Here is a 19,601-nt window from a genome sequence, read left to right on the forward strand (position 1 = left end):
AATCTTTATTTCATATTTGTATTAAATCTCCCATATACACACACATAATTTGTTAACTTGCAAGCTTTATTCCAATTTGTGTCTGTATTTGTGGTTGTGAACAATGCATACAATGATCTTCATCCAGATTACACCAACAGTTTGAATGACGTTACAATTCTCCATCAAAACATGCCTGTCATTTAATCAAAATATATTTTGTTTTGTTTTTTACATATTTCCAATTAAAGTAAACATAGAGATTTAGTTCCATAAAAAAACACTTTTATTGAGAAAACATAAAAGGTAACTTACTTTAAAGTACAAGTTATTCATAACTATAGTTATACTTGAGCAAATAAGTAAGAGTATTTATTATCTCTTTACCCCTGAGTGTTAGTTGTCCATAGAAATAGAAGTCTTAGATAATGACCTAGATCTGCAAAAATATAGTTTTCATGCAGTGACAGTTAGGGACGATGTGCACAAACAGACAATTATTAAAAATGTAATGTTATGCTGGCTATTAGTCCAATAAAAAAAATTAAATTCATGATAACAGTACATTGTAACTTCTCAGTATATCGCAGACACACCTGCAAAACCTACAATAAAGAACATCACTTAAGGCAACCTTTATGTGCTGAATAAAGGGAGCTAGCAAATACCCAGCTACCAGTGTGCAATGGCAATTGTGGCTTTAAATATCCCCCCCTTTAAATAATAGGAGTACGAATCAAGCAAAGCAGTTTCTAAACACAGATGATTTTACTGGCTTCTCTGTAAATGTTGCTTTGTGGAGAGTGAGGCAGTGTTCACATGGGGGACCTGTCATATGTCATGTTCACAAACAAACCTGCTCTTGAACCACCAAGTTAGTGTTGTTGATTTCTAGCATGCAGAAGCATCAGAAGCTTTTACATCAGTCTTTACGAAGTTAAACATGATTGCATATTTGTGGACTTAATCCAGAAAGTGTTTTAAACCACTGGACAGCTTTTTCTCCACATATTACAAAACAAAAGGTCCCAGTCACAAGTTTCATGTGTTGTCATGTTGCTGGTTGATTTCTAAAATACCCGGTAATTCAGGTGCATAGTATAAAACTCCGCTCCAAACTCTTAGACAATGTAAAAATGACAGGGTGTACAATACTAGGTCACAGATATTTCAGTTTCCCCTCCCTCCTTTTTGGACACCAATGTAACCCACGCTCCGTGTTTCTTCATTAGGAAGGCAGCGTATGTTGAATTATTACAAGATATTTCAAAATCAAAGTGTTTCTAAAGAAGGCCGTCTACTTTTACAACGAGAGGGGACTGAGCGCATTTCAGGGGATGATTTAACATTAAACAAAACCTAAAATTATTCACCCTTAAAGAATAAAATATAAACTGCTGATGCTACGAAATGAGATTCTAAACAGTCAGTGGAAACTGTAACAGCCACGTCGCTACTCAGTTAAACCGTTATGGCTTCATGTAATTCACCCGTGCCTGTGAGTTCATGTAACAAAGGCATGCAAGAGACATTATGGCACCTGGACACCACATGTAAATAGCTGAGAAATGCAATGGCCAGGCAAGTGGAAAGTGGAATGTTCTGCTCTGGACTATTGACAACATGGTGAAATAATAATTCACTTGGTTGTCATGGTAACTAGAAAAAAAGAGGCAACAATTAACAGTAAATCCCCAAATCCACCTAGCAGCCTTTAATTATCTTGTCCTTGCTCCCCTCCACCACCAGTTTCTTTCTACCTGATCATTTATACCTCATGTTTGAAAACCACAAAAATGGTGAGGCCTATCAACATATTACCTCCGGTTTTCCAGTACACCCAATTTAGTAACTTATCCCTCTCAGCAGTCCTTTTTCTGCCCTATCCAGTCTCTATTTCAGCTACAATCCAGTCATCTCTTTATATCCGTCACCATAACAACCACAAATGTTCTGACAGATTTTCTGGCACTGCAGTGAGAGGTGAAGGCTCGGAGGGAGAGAGTGAGAGAGGAGGAGAGGGAGAGAAAGATAGAAATACTGTGTGAGAGAGAGGAGCCATCCACCCACCCACCCAAAAATCTAGCACTAATAAATGTACACTATGTTTCTGGATCATGTGAGGTGCTTGGTTTCCAGTACAACCTTGCATCCTCTCCTGACTCATACATTCATTTACGTGTGCTTTCCACTACCTGCAGCCATGCACTTCAGCTTGCACAAGGTATGAAGCAGGCACTGCCATCATAGACCAACTGGCCGGTACAGAATCTTCTACAGTTCTAAGAGATTATCAATCATCATTCAGTGGTTATATCCAGACTAGCCTACTGTAAGTCAACAAGACAATATATAGAACATAGATGATTAACAAATAAATGCTGTTAAAGTGACGTCTTCCTCCACGTTCAAGTGTTAGTGCTATAACTACTTTAGTCCTGTGCTCAATATCAGGTGAGCTGAGACTACAAGGAGGAGCTTCACTGTCCTGTAGTGTTCTGATGTAAACGGTGGTTATGTCCACAGCTCTACGGGAGCCATGCCCTCCTTAGTGGCCCGTGCAGGCATCAAGTTTTCCTCACACAGGAATTTCAGGGGGAAGTGGACCAGCAGGCCTCGGACAGCCTTCAGCTCCTCTATGGCCTGCTCGGGGTCTGTGTCACAGAGGCGATCCACACTGGTATACTCCTTCAGCTCTCGCATGTTGTGGACCTTTTCGTAGGGCAGGCATTTGAAGACCTGAAGCACAAAGAGCCCACAAGAAGGAGTGGTTAAAAGGTCAAAATGTAATGATGAGCAAGACATGCCATCTTTGCCTTCATTGATAGATGATTTGTTTTGTCAGTACACACAAGAAACACATACCTTGTCATAAATGGTTGCATTCAGTTTAGCAGCTTCATTCCAGACCAAGAAGAAGAACTCATCACTGATTGGATCGTCAACATTAATACTGGGGTCTGAAGCAGCTCCAACGAGAACACTGTTACAGTAGGGGAATTAAACGGTGGCCAAAACATCAGCACACGTAGTGTATTCAATATAGCGTAGTAAGAAATAAACTGTGTGTTTTTCATTTGAAAAAATATGTTTTCTTCAGATAGGTTCCACTTTTAACCAGTTTGCGTTTGGTTATCAACACACAATACAGTGAAAACTATTAATCTAAAAGGTTTATCCAGCTGAATAATAGAAGAAAGAAGAAGGATTTTTATTGTCCTAGTGTTTTTATGCAAATAGTCTAAATAACAGAAACTTAAGTATTTAATTCTGTCCAGTTTAACAGCATCATAAACACTATCCTCTCAAATGATCACACAATTGTATTACCACCTTTCTTACATTGTTTCAACATAAACTGACCTGAAACACTGCTTGCGCAGTGCGAGTGTGAGTGGTCCTGCCTCGTATTCTTCCCCTCCCATGACGGATGGGACCCTCTCTTCATCTTCCACAAACACTGCCAGCTCACTATCTCGGTTGCCCAGCATGCTGCGGTCATTGATGTTAGCTGATCCTGGAACACATGTGGTGAGCACTTATTTACAGTCTGTCCTTCCATATGCATGATTCCTATCAAACTACTGTAAGATATACGACATGTTGTTTGAAATGAGAAATTTTGTGCAATGTTTTACCATCAAAAACCAAAGTTATACTTTTCAACATTCCATTCCTGGTTGCATTTTTGATTAAGAGCCACTTTCATAGCTAATTGGGTGAGAAATACACTGCTTCTTAGACAACAAAAACAATAAATGCCGCTCCATGGCTCGCCAGCTTCATGTGAATGAGCAGCTAAAGAAAATCTTCACTGTACCTTAGCAGGAGTTTACATAGCAGTTTACATACCGCTCCAGTATGGTGTTAGGAGAGTGAAAAGTACACAGCGAGGCGAATATCTAGCAAGTGTGTGAATTCAAACTGAAACTAGTGCGTAAACGGTGCGCTCTGAATGAAAGCTACTACAAAGTGAGGTTAAATAAAAGACAGTGAATCAGCTTCAAACATGGGATTCTAATTAATTAACATCTGACTGTACACCCTGTTGAAAGAGCTTAAACTTTATTAAATGTCATCCTCCTGCTCATTTATTTTTATCTACATATTTCTTCACATGCACAGTTTTTAAATTTACCACAGTGACAAGTCTTTTTGCACTACAGTTAAATAAACTGTCATACTGTAGTTTCATAATTACTTTGAAAGCCACAATTACGTCACAGTACATTATGCAAGAAACCTCTAAAGCCAGCTGTCTGTCACACACATATGACTTTGTGAAAGTACATTGCTGATTAGCTACAGACTTTAGGGTACAATGATAATCTGTGTGTGAATGGGTTCGCCGGGGATGACTCACTCACCAATGATATAGCAGCGGTCATCTGCGATGAGAGTTTTGCTGTGAACGTAGATGAGCTCTGTGACAAGGGACTGAGAGAGCCGGGAGTGCGTTCTCAGGCCGCAGAGTGTGATGTACTCGGTCCACTGGTCTTTCACTGGAGAACAGAGCAGAGTCACATTATTTACTAAAGCTAATGCAAAAATACTGGGAAAATTTGACAAGGAACTCACAAGTGGGCTCGTAAAATGGATGTGAAAAGAAGTCAAGGATGAAAATTGAGAATGGAAGGCAGATACCTAATACCAGTGGCTTCAGATTTAAGGAGCAACGCGAAGAGAAAGAAAGACACGTGTTAAAGAGAGATCAGACTGTAGGTTGTGGCATCAGGTGGATTTATTTGAAACAAAGATGAGAAGTGGCCAAGAACTCACCTTCACTAAGTCTTGACAAAATGGAGTGTTCCCCTCGGCACATGGTCCTATGACATACAATGAATTACAGTTAGTTTGTTACACTACATGGAACAATAATATAAAAGTGATAAACCAATACTATTATATAACTATACACAAGGTGTACAGTAAGTAACCTTTGCAATATTGCATTATATGCATTAACAGCTTATGCAGATTTAATTTCACAAACACATTATTCTTCACAATATTTCTTTTCTAACAATAAAAAGTTGGGTTAATGGAAACCTCACATTTATGCAAGTATAAACAACTTTGCATTCAAGTCAATCACATAATAACAATAGTCCACTGAAGGAACAATTATTTCTCATTTTCTAAATTCTAAATATTTGTGTCCAACTGGATATAAAAATATTATATATTGAACACACAGAATGGAATATTTGAAGATAAGCAGTACAAAGATCTGATGACTGTATATATCAGCCGCACATCAACATAATATGAGCCAGAAGAAATCTGTGTTATCCCGTGTTTGTCCTAAGTTATGGCGCATTTTCTGGTCTGTGAGTCGAGTACAGAACGATAATGGGGAATTAGGCTCTCACCTGTAAGTGAAGTGCAGAATAGCCTGAATGGCATTTCCACCACCTGCATTAATGTCTCCCTCGAACCCAGGAAGTAGAGGAATCACCACAAACACTCTGTACTTCTTCTGCTCTCTGAAATAAAGCACAGCATCAACATATGGACTGTTAATGAGGGGGCTTTATATAGACTATGAATCATTTACTGGTTACTTAGGATTTCTTTGAATTAGCTCACATACTGTATAATTGTCGACTTTTCTTTGTGCTTTGTTTGACACACAGTATCAAAAGCCACTTTCTAACCCAATTTAATTAAAACACTGCTTTATGTATTTAAGGTTTAACAATGCATGAATACAAAATGCATGGAATGCATCCTAAATCCAGCTGGTGCACTCAAACCAGACCTGTGCGCACGCAAGATTCGGTCCACAATTGCATCACCAATCCCATTGTGGACATTCTTCCCGTCGGCACAGCTGATGAAGAACTGATTCTGAGGGCAGAGAGAAGACAGATGGTGGCTCAGCATGAGCTGAGGGCCAAAGCAGGTACGTAGCTGGCACAGAAGGAAACTACGAGTGCAGTCGGATATATGAAAGCACATAGTCAGACACAGACTGGCTACAGTATCTATCAGTAATGTGAAATCCAATGGAATACTGTATGGAAGGATTACATGCAGAAACAAACAACAAAAATGAATGGGTTACAGTTCGAGGTGATATCGTTCTGCCATGGCTGCCCTTGGATTGCTTGGTAATACAGCACAGCAAATCAACATAATTTAGCCAGGACTCTGAGACTTCAGTTTGTGTCTGTAAAGTGCTATGCTAATGGTGCGTTACCTCGATGTAGATGAAGTGCTCGCTGTTCTCGATTGTGTGGATGTAGGCGTTAAGGATGGAATTCTCACAGGTTCCAGTGGACCAACGATCAGCAGAGCGCAACACCTGAGAAAATGACACACAGAAGCCAAAATAACTCAAATAAATCAGATAAGCAGTAGTAATTATGTTTCACCACTTTTCAGAGGTGCCTATTTGCCATTACTGTATTTCTAAGTGAGCGCCATGATCACACAATAGGAATGTGTCTTCCAATGAATAAATTAATAAGAGGTTTTGTTTCAGGAACATAGCGAACACACAAAAATGGAGCCTAATTGTTAGAACACAAAATGAGACAACTGAGGCCCTGAAACCTGCATAAAGGAGCTCCACAAGCTGAGAGCAAAGCTGCAACATAATAGGGAGAGGGAGATACAGTTACACACCACCGCCCACAAGAGAATTGTGTTGTTACAATGGTACGCACTGTTTGAGCTGTAGCATTCAGTGTTGACTGGGAACAATATTTTTATCAGTTCAGAGTTAATTATGTCAGATTGTGTTTGTTGTCTCATTTTTAAATTATTCCGTCATCAAAATAAATGCATCTTTACAACGTACAGTAGAATCTTTAGCTTTATTTTAGGGTTGTGTTAGACTCATTATGCTGCTGATGCTGTTGTCTCTCGTGATCTGGACCACAGTTCCCATGAAGCCTGTTGCAAATAAGATGTGTCCACTAGCAATCTCTCTCTGTACTTGGCAGCACATTTATTTTCTCTGGCTTTACTGAACAGGATAAATATGTTGGAAGTGTTTTTCATCTACAGGCTTTACTTTTGTTCCACCATCTGCCATAGCAAAAAAAACCTAAATACTGAATAGATGCATTTCAAAAGGCAGAACAGTGTCTCTTTGTCGTAGTGTAAAGGCATCCATCTGATTTCCTGTTAGTTTTATCCCGGCAAACACAATGTAAAATAGAGTAGAAGTCAGTAGGGGCCTCTAATCTCCTTGGCAATGCTTGTGTGTTAACAGTTATTAAAGTCATTTCCCCCTTTTTTCTATCCATTTAGAGACTACCAGCACCAAAAGCCAGTCGAAGGTTTCCAACACTGATATTGTTGAAAGTATTCTTTTAAAAGATCCCAATGGAGCTTGTAGCTTTTGTTAAACAAAAGTCTCTTTTTCACATACACACAAGGCATCAGAGTCTTTACAGCATGGCTTACTGTAAAGCCTTCACGTTGCCCCAGAACTAGGGATTATCTTCTTGCTAGAAACTCCGGTTTCCTTTTGGAGCTTGTTTTTTAGCAGGCCACTGTTTGCTGCATTCATGTTGACTGGAAAGAAGGAATGCTGTATCTGGCACAGTTTCATCACCTAGGATCAGTCTTTGAAATTGAAAGTAAGGTTAAAAGCTCAACATTACGAAGAGAACTGCTGTGACTTTCATGAGCAAGAGGGAGTAAAAATAAACTGTGAACAGCACAGAAGTGTTTCTTTTCCTACACCTCGTCTTCTGACCTGTAAGCACATGAACCCAATTTTGATCTATTTTGGAGAACTACATGTTAAATTAAACTGTTCACTTTTGCACAAGTCTTGGGACAGGTATTTATTTTTTCAGTAGTTTTTGTGTGTTTCCTCTTGTCTACTACTGAGAACCACTGAGTCTTTGTCTCCATTAGGGTGAGGGCAATTTGGAAAATGAGGAAAAGTGGGGGAACTTTGTTGCCAGTCCTCACACCAGTTTGATGGTTAAGACTTGGTTACAGTTACGGGGTTGGCCACTTAGTTGAGACGTTACGTTAAGTGCTAGGGAATGCATTGTAGCAATAAACGTCTTCACAAAAACACCAATACAAATATTCTGTGTCTGTGTGCATTTACGTGAATGTGAATAAATACCTGCACTTTGGCTTTCTTGGACCCAGGAACAGTGAACGAGAGCGAGTCAGCAGTAGAGTGAGATTTTGGAAGGAGGTAAGGGTAGAAGTCATCCTTGTACTTGTTCTTGAAGATCTAAAGAAGACAAAGGAATGTATTACGGATGTATTACCTGCAGTATGCATATTAATAGTCATACTTAAAGTAAATTACATAACTGTACATTTTAAGTAGGACTTTTAACATAGTAAATAACAAGCTCAACACAACAGCCAAAAAATTCCAGCTGGGCAAAGGCAACACAAGTAGTTCCATATAGAGAGTGAGTAAATATTTTTATATTTCTATATTCACTCAGTTCTGTTCTGAAATAACTGCTTTGGATAGTTGTATGATAATATCTGTAGTATGAAACTATATAATTCAGATCAGAACAATGTATTTGTTTAATTTAAGGCAGAAGTGAACAGCATGACGTGCAAGTACAAGACCCAAAAAAATCCAAAGATCCCAGCAGAGCTCTAATGTCTCTAAAACAATGAAATTGTTTATAATATTATGACATTAAGTGTACTACCATGACTCAATTTTTTTTTTTGTCTGACCTTGGTGAAGTTCCAGCGCTGGATGAAGTGACGCGCTACATCCCTGGCAGCTCTGCCATGAATAGCTGCAGACAGATCACGCCAAGGCATGCGAGGAACTTGAGTGCGGTCAATGTTATCTGGGAGGGAAAATAACACATAAAAAGAAATCCTTTAATCTCACCGTTCAGAGACTCCCAGTGTGTTGCTTTGTGATACTGGAGAAGATTTAGATAACGTACCTTCAAACGGTCTGTCCAGTTGGACCCAGTCCTTTCTGATAAAGTTGCTGTAGTCTTTGCCAAGCCACAGCTTAGTGTTGCTAGTCAGATCATATGTGCTCTGCTCTACTTGCTCATCCGGTTCAGAAGGTTTTGAGCCACCAGCCACGTTGCTACCCTGGTTAACACGGTCAACCATTAGGTTCGTCAGGTTAGGTTCTGCTTCTTATTTCGGAAATATATTGAGCTAATAGTAACACATGCTTACGTCCACATCTTCATTTGGCTTCTCCTCAGTCAAACCCAGGTCCGTCAGCCGGTACTGACTATCATCCCACCTCCCAAATGCCAGATCAATGCCCCCTACAAAGGCTACTGTTTGGTCAATGGCGACCATCTTTTCATGATGAGCCCAGAGGAACTGCATAGATGACACATGGTCTGGATGTCGCATTACCTGATTGGTCAAAGAGTCAAAATTGTAACATGGGGCGAGGATGCATTCAGCAGTTACAATTGTGTAGCTGGTCACCATATATAAAAATATTCAGAGACCTTGATATTTGGGTGTTTATCCATAAGAGTCCTCTTGCTGTGGTCACTGTTGATGCCTAATGCCACCTCCACCTCTTTATACAACAGGACACACACTTTGACTCCTTGCTCCTGTGCAAAAGGGTTCAGAGAAGGGCAATGCCATTTAGTGAAGCAATCAGCACAAGTAGTGTGACATTTGAAAATCACAGAAATTCTTAAAAGAGAAGAACAAGAGAGAGAGAGTCCCTACTGCTTTGCGTCTGAGTATCTCATCCAGTCGCCAATAGTCATCTGTCGCTGGTCTCTTTAGGAACACTTCAGGACTGAGCCTGAGAGAAACAAAATATGTTTCTACATTTGGAATATAATAAATGAAGGTAGTTGGAAAGTAGCTTAAACGGTAAAGTTACATGAACAGTTGTACAGTAGATGAGCAAATCCGGAACGTTCCAGATCGTTCTGACACTTACCACCAATCTGTGATGAAGATTTCCTCCTTGGCTTGTTCCAGAGCATCAGCCAGGTCTGCAAAGTAGCCACTTCCATTCACATACCTTCAAATAAAAGGTTTAAAAAGTTAAATGAGGGCTAACGCTAAAGCTTAATGTAGTCATTGTCCATATTAGACAAACTTCATCACTGACCATTTTGTGAGTGTGTTCTCTCGTGGCGGAGCAAATCCACCGAAGCGCTGCACTTTGAGGAAGTCACAGGTTTGTGCCAGCCGGTTTATTTCATGACTCCACCAATGTGTTTGTCTGTAGCTGTTGCACTTGATAATCAATGTCCTGTTCCAAAACAAACCAGACATTCATCAGAAAACAAAGTATAACCCTCTGGTGTACAGTTCTCACGACACACACACGAAACGAAGCTAACCCACCGGGTGAAATTCTCAATGCAGACTCCATGTGTGGTGTCCGTGTGAGCACGACCCACTTTAACTTCAAACTCCGGGTCAAAGAGCAGCACAAAGTTGATTTTGCCATGGTCTCGGTCCATGTACATCAGGAAAGAGTCTTTGACTACCAACCAGCGGCGTGACCATCGGAAACAGATCTGATGATGGCCGATGCAGTTCAGGCCTTGGATACGGTGACCTCCTGACCTCTTGTAGATAGGTCCTTCCCTGAAACAAGTTCACAAGTGTAGCACAATGAAACTCTATCATGCACCTCCATCCATCTAAATCATGCACATACATGGCTTCAGTGTATTGCTTACAAGCCCTTGGGTCCGAGATCAGTGATGAAGGAGAGAGCACCGACAGATAGGAATTCCAACTGAAAAATAAATAAAATAAGACACGTTAACATACTACATTATATGTACCTTCTCTGAATATATTCGGATTTATTTTCACTCAAAGACTTGTACCATGCTGTGGTCATGCCTACAGAATGTGTTCTCCAGCAGAGCGTTTAGATATTCCTCAAGGTATTTCTGCATCACAAAAGAAAGAGGGTGAAAGAGTGTGAAAAATAAAAGGGCCATCCTGTCGAATACTGGCACAAAGATTCCTTCCAATAAAAATAGAAATTGTGAGTCATTTAACATTTAGCTGAAATGTAGCTGTCACAAAATGAATGAAAATAGGTGTTTCTTAAAATAGCGTCTTATTTCCCTTCATTTTAAATGTTAACTGAAAACATCAACGTTCTTTAAATGACAGTTTTCAACAAAGTCTCGCCTCAACTCTGAGCCCATCATGAATGAATGAATGAATGAATGAATACATGAATGCCCTTTATTGTCATTGCTCTGGAAACAACGAAATTGTCAAGGTAGATCCCTCAGTGCAAAGGTTAACAGTAGCTACAAAAGTTAAGTTGAATAAATACAACAATGTGCACAATATGATTATTTAGTACCATTTTGTTGGAGGTTCTTCTGGTCCGCTCAGTCCCATGCAGGCTGGGCATTTCCTCTGACAAGGTTCTCAGCTGATGCCTGTCCTTTGCAAATCTTTTGAGAGAAATTTGAATATTCAAACTATTGAGGGATTGAGAGCTGACTGTAAAAACTCAAAGCAGCACATCAATCAGATTTCAAACATACATCAGAGCGAGAGGTGGATTTGCATGATTCAGAAACAGATTTGCGCACCGACCTTCCAAGGGGCAGCAGGTGAATCATCATCTTGTGCTTGTGAAGGTCTCGATGCAGCTCCTGAAAGTGCTTGTACTTTCTCTTCACTGTCCAGTGGAAGTGGCCGTGTGTTAGCCGCACCGTGTACAGGGTTCCTACTCTGACCTGTGGGGAGGTTTTTCAAATTATACACAGGAGCATGATGGCATGTGGAAATTACAATTAGAATAAATTAACTGTATTTAACAGTTTTTGTTGCACTATGTTCATATTGTTGATACCGTATATGCAGCTCACATATTAACATGTGAACCAGTTTGAAATACTGTCAATGAGTACAATATGTGTCTTTGAACTATGGGAGGAAAACTCTGAGCATGCGGATACTAAGACATGGAAAGAATATGCAAACTGACTGAGCCACCCAAACATAACTCAGCTGTTACTAATACTTCTACATTTTAAGTGAGTCACTTTGTAGAAAACATAGCATGCGGCGCTTGTCTGGTTCCACACACAATTACACAATGTGCAAATGTGCAGTATGTGTGTCACAGTCATAAAGTGGACTTTGTGGAAAGTGGAAATTAATTTGACTTGACTTTGTTAAGGCTTTGTTGTTTTTGTTGTGCATTTTGTCTAATGCATTAGCGTGTGAGTTTACTGGCAGAAAGGGTGTTCACAAGCCTGGCAGAAGGCACCATTCTGAAGAGAACACAGTGTCTGAGTGTGGATGTTCCCGCAAAGAAGCAATGAAGCGAAAGATGTGGCTAATTGGAAGAAAAGTGTTTTTGTAGTACATCATAATGCTGCAGTGAATTTTGGATAGGGTGGGTATTTCAGGCTATGCTGTTAGGCTTTTATGTCAAATTTTAGTTTGAAACTTGTTATGTGACGTCACATTGACCTTCACCTTTGACCAACAAATTGTTCATTCACCATGTGAATGAAGAAATTCCTTCAAAGCATTCTTGAAATACTGCATCCAGACTACTCGAAAATACTTTTCCACTGGTCACACTGTCACCAGTGCAGAGGCAAAAAAAAAAAAAAAAAAAGTCAATTTCAGTATCAAACACTATACTGGTCTGTTCCACCATTACATAGCACCTATACTCTGAGTTACACTCAACACAAATAAACTCCCTGTGCAATTGCCAGTGGTATATTATATTCATGACAACAGCCAGTTGGCTCAAACATCCCTTTTTTTTAATTTTAATATCATTAAACATTAAAGACAGTCTTGATCTTAAAGACTGGCTATTTAACGCCATATGGCTGTGTTTTCACTTTAGGCCGATATGAACATTTCTATGACTCCCAAAAGAGAAACTGTAAATGGTATGCCATAAATAAATAAGAAGAAAACGTAACAGGTGTACCTTTGAGCGAGTGGTGTATTTCTCTGTGTTGTCCACTCTGCATGTAACGGGAGTACCAGGAATTAAGTAAGGTATACCTTCAGCTTTTATTTCAGGAAGGTGGTGCACCACGAGGAAAGGACGCCCATCTGCGAAATTCAATATTGGAACATTGCGATGAAATCGTGAATGCATGTCCGAGGGGGAAGTTCATATCTTAAATGTAACATACAAACACAGCTACTCAAGATTAGGTACACTAGTTAACAAAGATATATTCTAATATAACACAAAACGCTAAAGTGTTTCTGTTATTTAGCCTAGTCCACAGACTAAAACGCGTTTGTCAAAATTATAGAAACGTGTTGGTGCAGCACAATGCAATTCATCATACTACAAACCACAGCCTCTCTATAACGCTGTTTCCGTTACTGAAAATTAAATGGGCGCGTTACTTGGTTCTCAGCCATGGGAGCCGGGAAACTGTTTTTTGCGAGGAGAGGAGGGAGGAGCGAAACAACCGCATAGGTGATGATTGGCTAAGGTGGAGTAGGCTTTCACGATAAGCCAATCACAGACAGTGTTCAGTTTATACACAAATCACACCCACACCCAACCAGCAGAGGTAAGCGGCAGCAATGCTTAATGTGGAGAAAAAGTTGCGAGCTGTCACTGGCTAGACCGGGTCGACCTGGGTTTTTCGGTCTGATGTTGTTGTATCTGCCTGTTACATTCTGACTAGAGGCCTGACAGACTGTACCATTGTAGAAGCTTTAGCTCAAAAACAAGTTGTGATCTACTCCCATAAAGACCGATCTCTGAAGGAAGAGATTGTTGTTAATTTTTTTGTTTCAAACAAATCAAATGTGTTGTTACACGACCGTTAATGGAAGCGCATAGGCGAACGGCGACTGTGTTTGTATAAAGCTTGTATAGCGATATCATCTCCCACTTTAACGATCGTAGCAGCGCTCTGCATCCAAGAAAAGGGGGATTTGGCGGCATTTATCGGGCTCTGTACAGGACACAGTGATTTATTGTAATATCAGCAGCCTTTAGAAAGAGCGGGGGTTTGACGGGTCCAATCTTCAGGTCATCAACAACTGTAACTGTATCTGCAATGTACGTGATGACGTATGAGGGAGGAAAAAACACACGCAGCTCTCACAGCGGGAGGTCCGACCCGGGACTTTTGCGAAAGGTTGAGGTCTGAGGGGCGATAAATATTAAAAGTTCGGTATAAGTACGTGTCTATACAATTCTACTCTATGCAACTGGGTTATGAAATCTGCTAAGAAAAAGATCAAATTATTAAACATATTTAAACTTAAAAAAGGAAGAGTAACGCAATAGTTACTTTCCCTGGTGACTGGTTACTTTTATAGTGGAGTAATTTAGTTACTAACTCAGTTACCTTTTGGGAGAAGTAACTAGTAACTATAACTACTTTTTAAAAGTAACTGCCCAACAGTAAATATTCACACTGCATATATATACACAAATAGTATACACATGTATCTGCATGCTTCCTTACCACTAGTTGACATGAGGCCATCTATGACATCTGGACTCAAGTTGCGGAGGTCGCTGGAGAAGCGCCTTCTGTCTAGGTTTTGGGCTGCTGAGCTCTCGACCATGGGCTCGATCACATCCTCTGGACTGGCCATCGTGCTGTTGTTGTAAGTGCCAGCTGCCCTGGAGCAGAAACAGAGTTTCTCGCTGCTGAGCATACATAATGTGGGCACTACACCAGCATGTAAAAGAAAAAAGTACTACTGACAAAGCAGAAACAAAGACCAGTCTCATACATACTAAAGCAGATTAAGATTTTAAAGTCCTGTTACATTATATTTGATTATCTGGAGCTGTTTATTTGTGTCAAATGAAAAAAAAAATTGTAAGATTTGTAAAAGAAGCCGCAATTAGACAAACATGCAGTGTGCACAGTCACAGGTTAAACAGTTGTTGTAGCTACAAAAGAGTCACAATAAACGCAACTGGGTCATGAGGTTTAACAGTCTGATGAGAAATTATCTGATGTGCAGGATCTTTAAGTGATTCTAATCTTCAAGGAGGATGGCATGTGACGAACATACAACCAGGCGTTACACAACGCTGTCAAATGCCAAAAACAAACGCCTCCACATACCTGAGGTCTTGTGGAATCTACCTGTTAATCAAGTCATGGATATTGCGACATGCGAGAAGTTTAGGACAGCAACCAGTGAGAGGGGAAAAAGGGTGTGTATGAAACCTTTTGTATGGCTTGGAAGCCTCTGAATGGCAAAGCGTTTCCTGGGAAACGAAGCAATGGGCCGTGGGGAGGGAGCATGTGTGTGAAGGAGAGAGAAAGACAGAGAGGGTTTGAAACAGAAACTGTGTCCATTATACGTCCTAAAACATTTTCAGGGAAAGAGGCAGGATAAGAGACTTGCCATTTTCCACACCAGTGTTTCCCCAACTGCAAAACACATGCAAGACAGGACAAAACAGGGGCCTGAATAATAAAAAAGTGGTTAAGGCAGAAGTGACACGTAATGCTGGGAACATGATTTGTGCTGTAAAAGTCACAGGTTATTGGCAAAGAGAACGAACTGCATGTGACAGATGATTGCAATATCTGAGGATGATATTATACCAGTCAAGGAGGACCACAAATACCTCAAGTGTCCGCTCATCTCATTGCTGATTGAGTGCAACTTAACAGTCACAGATTTGTCATATTTCACTGCTACATAAAAATACACTCAGATGTTTGATAATGATCTTTTAAGCCAAACACCTTATTATCTCAGTTGTTTCATTTAGGAATGATCATATTACAGTTACAAGATCTATCAGATTTATACAATAATCTCAGGTGGAGCTTAACTGGCATTAGGCTAATACTCACAGGCCTGTGCTTCCCAATAAAATCTCCCTTTTTTTTGCCATCAGAAGAAAAGCATGCTTGTACTTGTCACCAATACACATGAAATGTACAGTGCCTTGGTTCACATGAGAGAACCAGAAACTGTTTAATCATTGAATCCAGCCATTCAGCAGACTGACATTGTACGTTTGATCTTTAAAGCAGAAAGCTTTAGTGTTGACTTAACAAGATTTCATTGTTGCAGTCAAGCAGTCTTAACTTCATGTTTAACTTGAAACTAGTCTACTTAGCTTGAATCAAGTTGGCCAAAAAGGGAATTAAACTGTAAAAAACACATCCTGCGTGTACAGTATGAGCAGGTCTTTGACCTCTCAAACAAACCCACATGGAATCAGTTGCTAATGTGACTGATAAAAACCATGGGGGATTTTAAGCACTTCCTGTACTGCATACAGGATTTCAAGGTCTCTGGTTGCTGTTATCAAAAAGAAACGACAGTGCAGATGAACAGTTAAACATACAGAGACAGATTTTATGATATCTCTACCAAGGAAAGCTACAGTAAATATTTGAATATAGGATACCATCAGAATAATTACATTTTATCACATAATCTTCTGTAAATACTACACATAGTCTTATGGTGCAGCCTTCAAAGAGGCCGAAACTCTTGCTTGTACCTGACCTGACCTCTACTATTTGAATTCGTCAACCTCTGCACAGATGACATGAACCCTTTGAACATGGTAACAGTTACGGCCATCTGCGAATTCAAGATTAGAACATTGTGATGAAATTGTTAATGTGTTTCTGAGGGAGAAGTTCATATCTTAAACGTAACATACAGACAGCTACTCAAGATTAGGTACACTAGTGAACAAAGATATATTCTAACATAACACAAAACACTAAAGTTTTTCTGTTGTTTAGCCTAGCCTGCAGAACAAAATGTTTGTCAAATAATAGAATTATGTTATTGAAACCGCAAAAAACACATCCTGTGTGAACAGTATGAGCAGGGTTCATTTCATCAATCGTGTCATCGACCTCTCAACAACAAAACAACACAGAATCAGTTGCTAATGTGACTAATAAGAACCATGAGGGTTTTTAAGCCCTTCCTGTACTGCATATGGGATTTCAAGGTCTATGGTTGCTGTTATCAAAAAAAAACAACAGTGCAGATGAACAGTTAAACATACAGAGATTTTATGATATCTCTACCAAGGAAAGCTACAGTAAATATATCAGAATAATTACATTTTATCACATAATCTTCTGTAAATACTACACATAGCCTCATGGTGCAGCCTTCAAAGAGGCTGAAACTCTATTGCTCTATTGCTTTTACCTGACCTGACCTCTACTACTTAAATTCGTCAAGCTCTGCAATGATGACATGCACCCTTTGAGCATGGTTACAGTTAAAACAGGAGTCTGTGCACTCAATGCAAAACCACCTCAACAAATGGCTCAGTTTACGGAAAAGCTACTTATCTGTGCATTCATTCTTGAATGTGTTCGCGTGTAACGTGCATTTCAAAAGAACTTTGAATAAACTCACGTGTTTTATTCCCTGTGGTTTGTGTTTATCAGAAGTCCCTTAACTATCATGCATGAATGCCACCAGACCACGAAGCAGGCGACCACTGTCACAAAAAATTCCCCACATGACGGTACCTACAGAGCTGAGTCAACTCCTGTCGACAGCCGTGCCCTTCGGATATCCGCCGTATGCATCAAGACACGTCTGAAATAGCGATTCTTTGTCGCCGTGCTCAGTGTTTCGCCATGTTCCTAAAACTTCGCAACAATGAATCAGAACTTTTTTAACACAATCTGTAAGAGAAAATAATCATTTGCGCGTGAATTCTATTAGCGTTGTTCGCACATCCATTATGTGTGTGACATTGCTCAGGCTACACGAGCAACCTGGCAGACCTGTAAAGTCCGTTTCACAGCCCGGATCGTAACGTTACTCTCGCTGTGGAGGCAGGGAAGGCTGAGGGCTTGAGTCGTCTCCACCCATTCCCTGATTTCCTACGGCGCCGCATTCCTCAGAGAAACTACACGACGGCTCACAAAACATGTAAAATGTGGCCCATCTAAGGCGACAGGTGACAATGGCTCTAAACTACAACATGTGTTCAGGTGTCTGTGAGATGTAAAAACTGCAGCTGGGCTGGCAACAACCAGCAACACGGCGACTGCAAAGCGATGGGAAATTTGCGTCTGATGCGGGCCTTGAATGGTACTTACTTTACTTTTTTTTCCATCCGCGGCTCAGCAAACCAAGCACAGCAACTCCACACGCAGGACTAAGAAATCAACCATTCACTCAAACTAAAAGGAAGATTTAAACATATCCCAACGCCGCCCGCCCTGTTCGCTGAGAAAGGAGAGGAGAGGAGAGGACTCAGTCAGTTGTGTTCCCTGTAGGTGATGCGCTCTTTAGTCCCACCCATCGGGTGTCCAGTGGAACAGAAAATGTGGAAATGGTTGCTGCACTATTCTCCTTTTGTTGACAAAGATACAACCGTTCGTGTCAAGATGCGATACAGTGGGGCTATTTGTGTGTGTGTGTGTGTGTGTGTGTGTGTGTGTGTGTGTGTGTGTGTGTGTAAATCATACAGGCACAAGCAGGTGTACGTTGTTCTATGACTGAGAGGTCTGCATAACACAGACACTGGCATGTCCAGACCGGGCGCCAGCAATGAAAACATTCACTTCAGCAGGAAAGTCGATGATTGTTTGGGGGGGAGCCCAAACCTGCTGGTTATCTGCAGCACTCAACTTCCGGTTAGCAATTTCACAATAAAGTCTCGCTAGGGAAATACTAACGTGGATGCTACTATAATGGAGTTGTGTATCCAGCAGCTGCGTCGCATTCCATAACAGGTCATTTCATGGAGCTCCACGACAGTCTTCAAATTGAAGACACGGACTAGAGATTAGAATGCGGTACATAACACGATTCGATTTTACATTCATTAATACTGCCACTACGAACGACTATGAACTATATGGAACTCCTTTTTTTCCCAATGCGCTGGGACAGACAGGAAACGATAACTACTGCCCTATCCTCATCCATCTTCATGACGTCATGATGACGCAAAACTTAAGGTTATGGCAGGTTCCCATATATCCCGCAGTGAGACCCGAAACGACTACTAAGACAGAAAACTGAGCCGAATCTGGACAGGCATTGGACAGGACTTTTTACTGACAATACAAAGGTACCATACTGACGATGGACGATGACATTTATGCTACTACAATTACTGCTGCTGCTGCTGCAAATAATAATAATAATAATAATAATAATAATAATTCCGATGATGATGATGATAATCACAGTAATAATGATAAATAACAGTTATAACATGACTATGGCATTTTGGCTCTTGATTGCGCTACTACAAAGTTTTATTACCTACTTTTAGGGAACAGTCCTTCTCATTTTTATATTTAAATCCTACTCATCCTGCTAAATTCAGCATACTAATCCCCCATACTATGTGTTTCTGCTGTTGTGCTTTCTCTGTATTTGTTTGTGTATTTTTATAACTGCCAATGTCCTTGCTGTTTGTATCTCCCCCTATTGAAACTTTCCCAATGTAGTACAGCTCCACACCACAAGGCAGTGCTCAACACCCCCTCACCACAAGTCTCAGAATTTTAAAACATACAACAATGAGAATGGGCTGCTGAGGACCCAGTCTTCCCGTTTGTTTCACAGGTTGCATCAAGGTTTTAAATTAGTTCAGAAATATTAAAATTCCAACTTTTCGAATATGTGTGCCTCTCGTTTTTACGCGATCACATGGTGTAATGACCTTTTCAGAATTTTTCTCTCAAATATCAAATGATGTAATGTTT

General features: G+C 40.3%; 1 protein-coding gene across 5 annotated transcripts; it reads right to left on the reverse strand.

Moving 5' to 3' along the window:
* Positions 1–45: 45 nt before the first annotated feature.
* pld2 (phospholipase D2) lies at positions 46–18,215 on the reverse strand. 5 transcript variants are annotated; one of them, XM_047607036.1, is made up of 25 exons: positions 17,979–18,215; positions 15,102–15,142; positions 14,382–14,542; positions 12,869–12,996; positions 11,506–11,648; positions 11,267–11,360; positions 10,773–10,838; positions 10,620–10,678; positions 10,279–10,524; positions 10,040–10,183; positions 9,866–9,949; positions 9,646–9,724; positions 9,414–9,524; positions 9,127–9,315; positions 8,880–9,036; positions 8,659–8,777; positions 8,075–8,188; positions 6,182–6,286; positions 5,741–5,829; positions 5,352–5,465; positions 4,759–4,805; positions 4,347–4,481; positions 3,343–3,496; positions 2,845–2,962; positions 46–2,718 (listed from the first exon to the last, which is right to left on the reverse strand). In XM_047607036.1, exons 3-25 carry the CDS (start codon positions 14,512–14,514, stop codon positions 2,494–2,496), a joined length of 2,853 nt encoding a protein of 950 aa, XP_047462992.1. In that variant the 5' UTR covers positions 14,515–14,542; positions 15,102–15,142; positions 17,979–18,215; the 3' UTR covers positions 46–2,493. The 5 variants fall into 5 exon arrangements, with proteins under 5 accessions (XP_047462992.1, XP_047462990.1, XP_047462989.1 ...); XM_047607034.1 differs by lacking the exon at positions 15,102–15,142 and having other exon boundaries at positions 17,979–18,214; XM_047607033.1 differs by lacking the exons at positions 15,102–15,142; positions 17,979–18,215 and adding an exon at positions 17,404–17,907.
* Between the last annotated feature and the right edge of the window lie 1,386 nt (positions 18,216–19,601).

This window comes from Mugil cephalus, chromosome 15 (assembly GCF_022458985.1).
Source record: "Mugil cephalus isolate CIBA_MC_2020 chromosome 15, CIBA_Mcephalus_1.1, whole genome shotgun sequence".
Classification (NCBI taxonomy): Eukaryota; Metazoa; Chordata; class Actinopteri; order Mugiliformes; family Mugilidae; genus Mugil; species Mugil cephalus.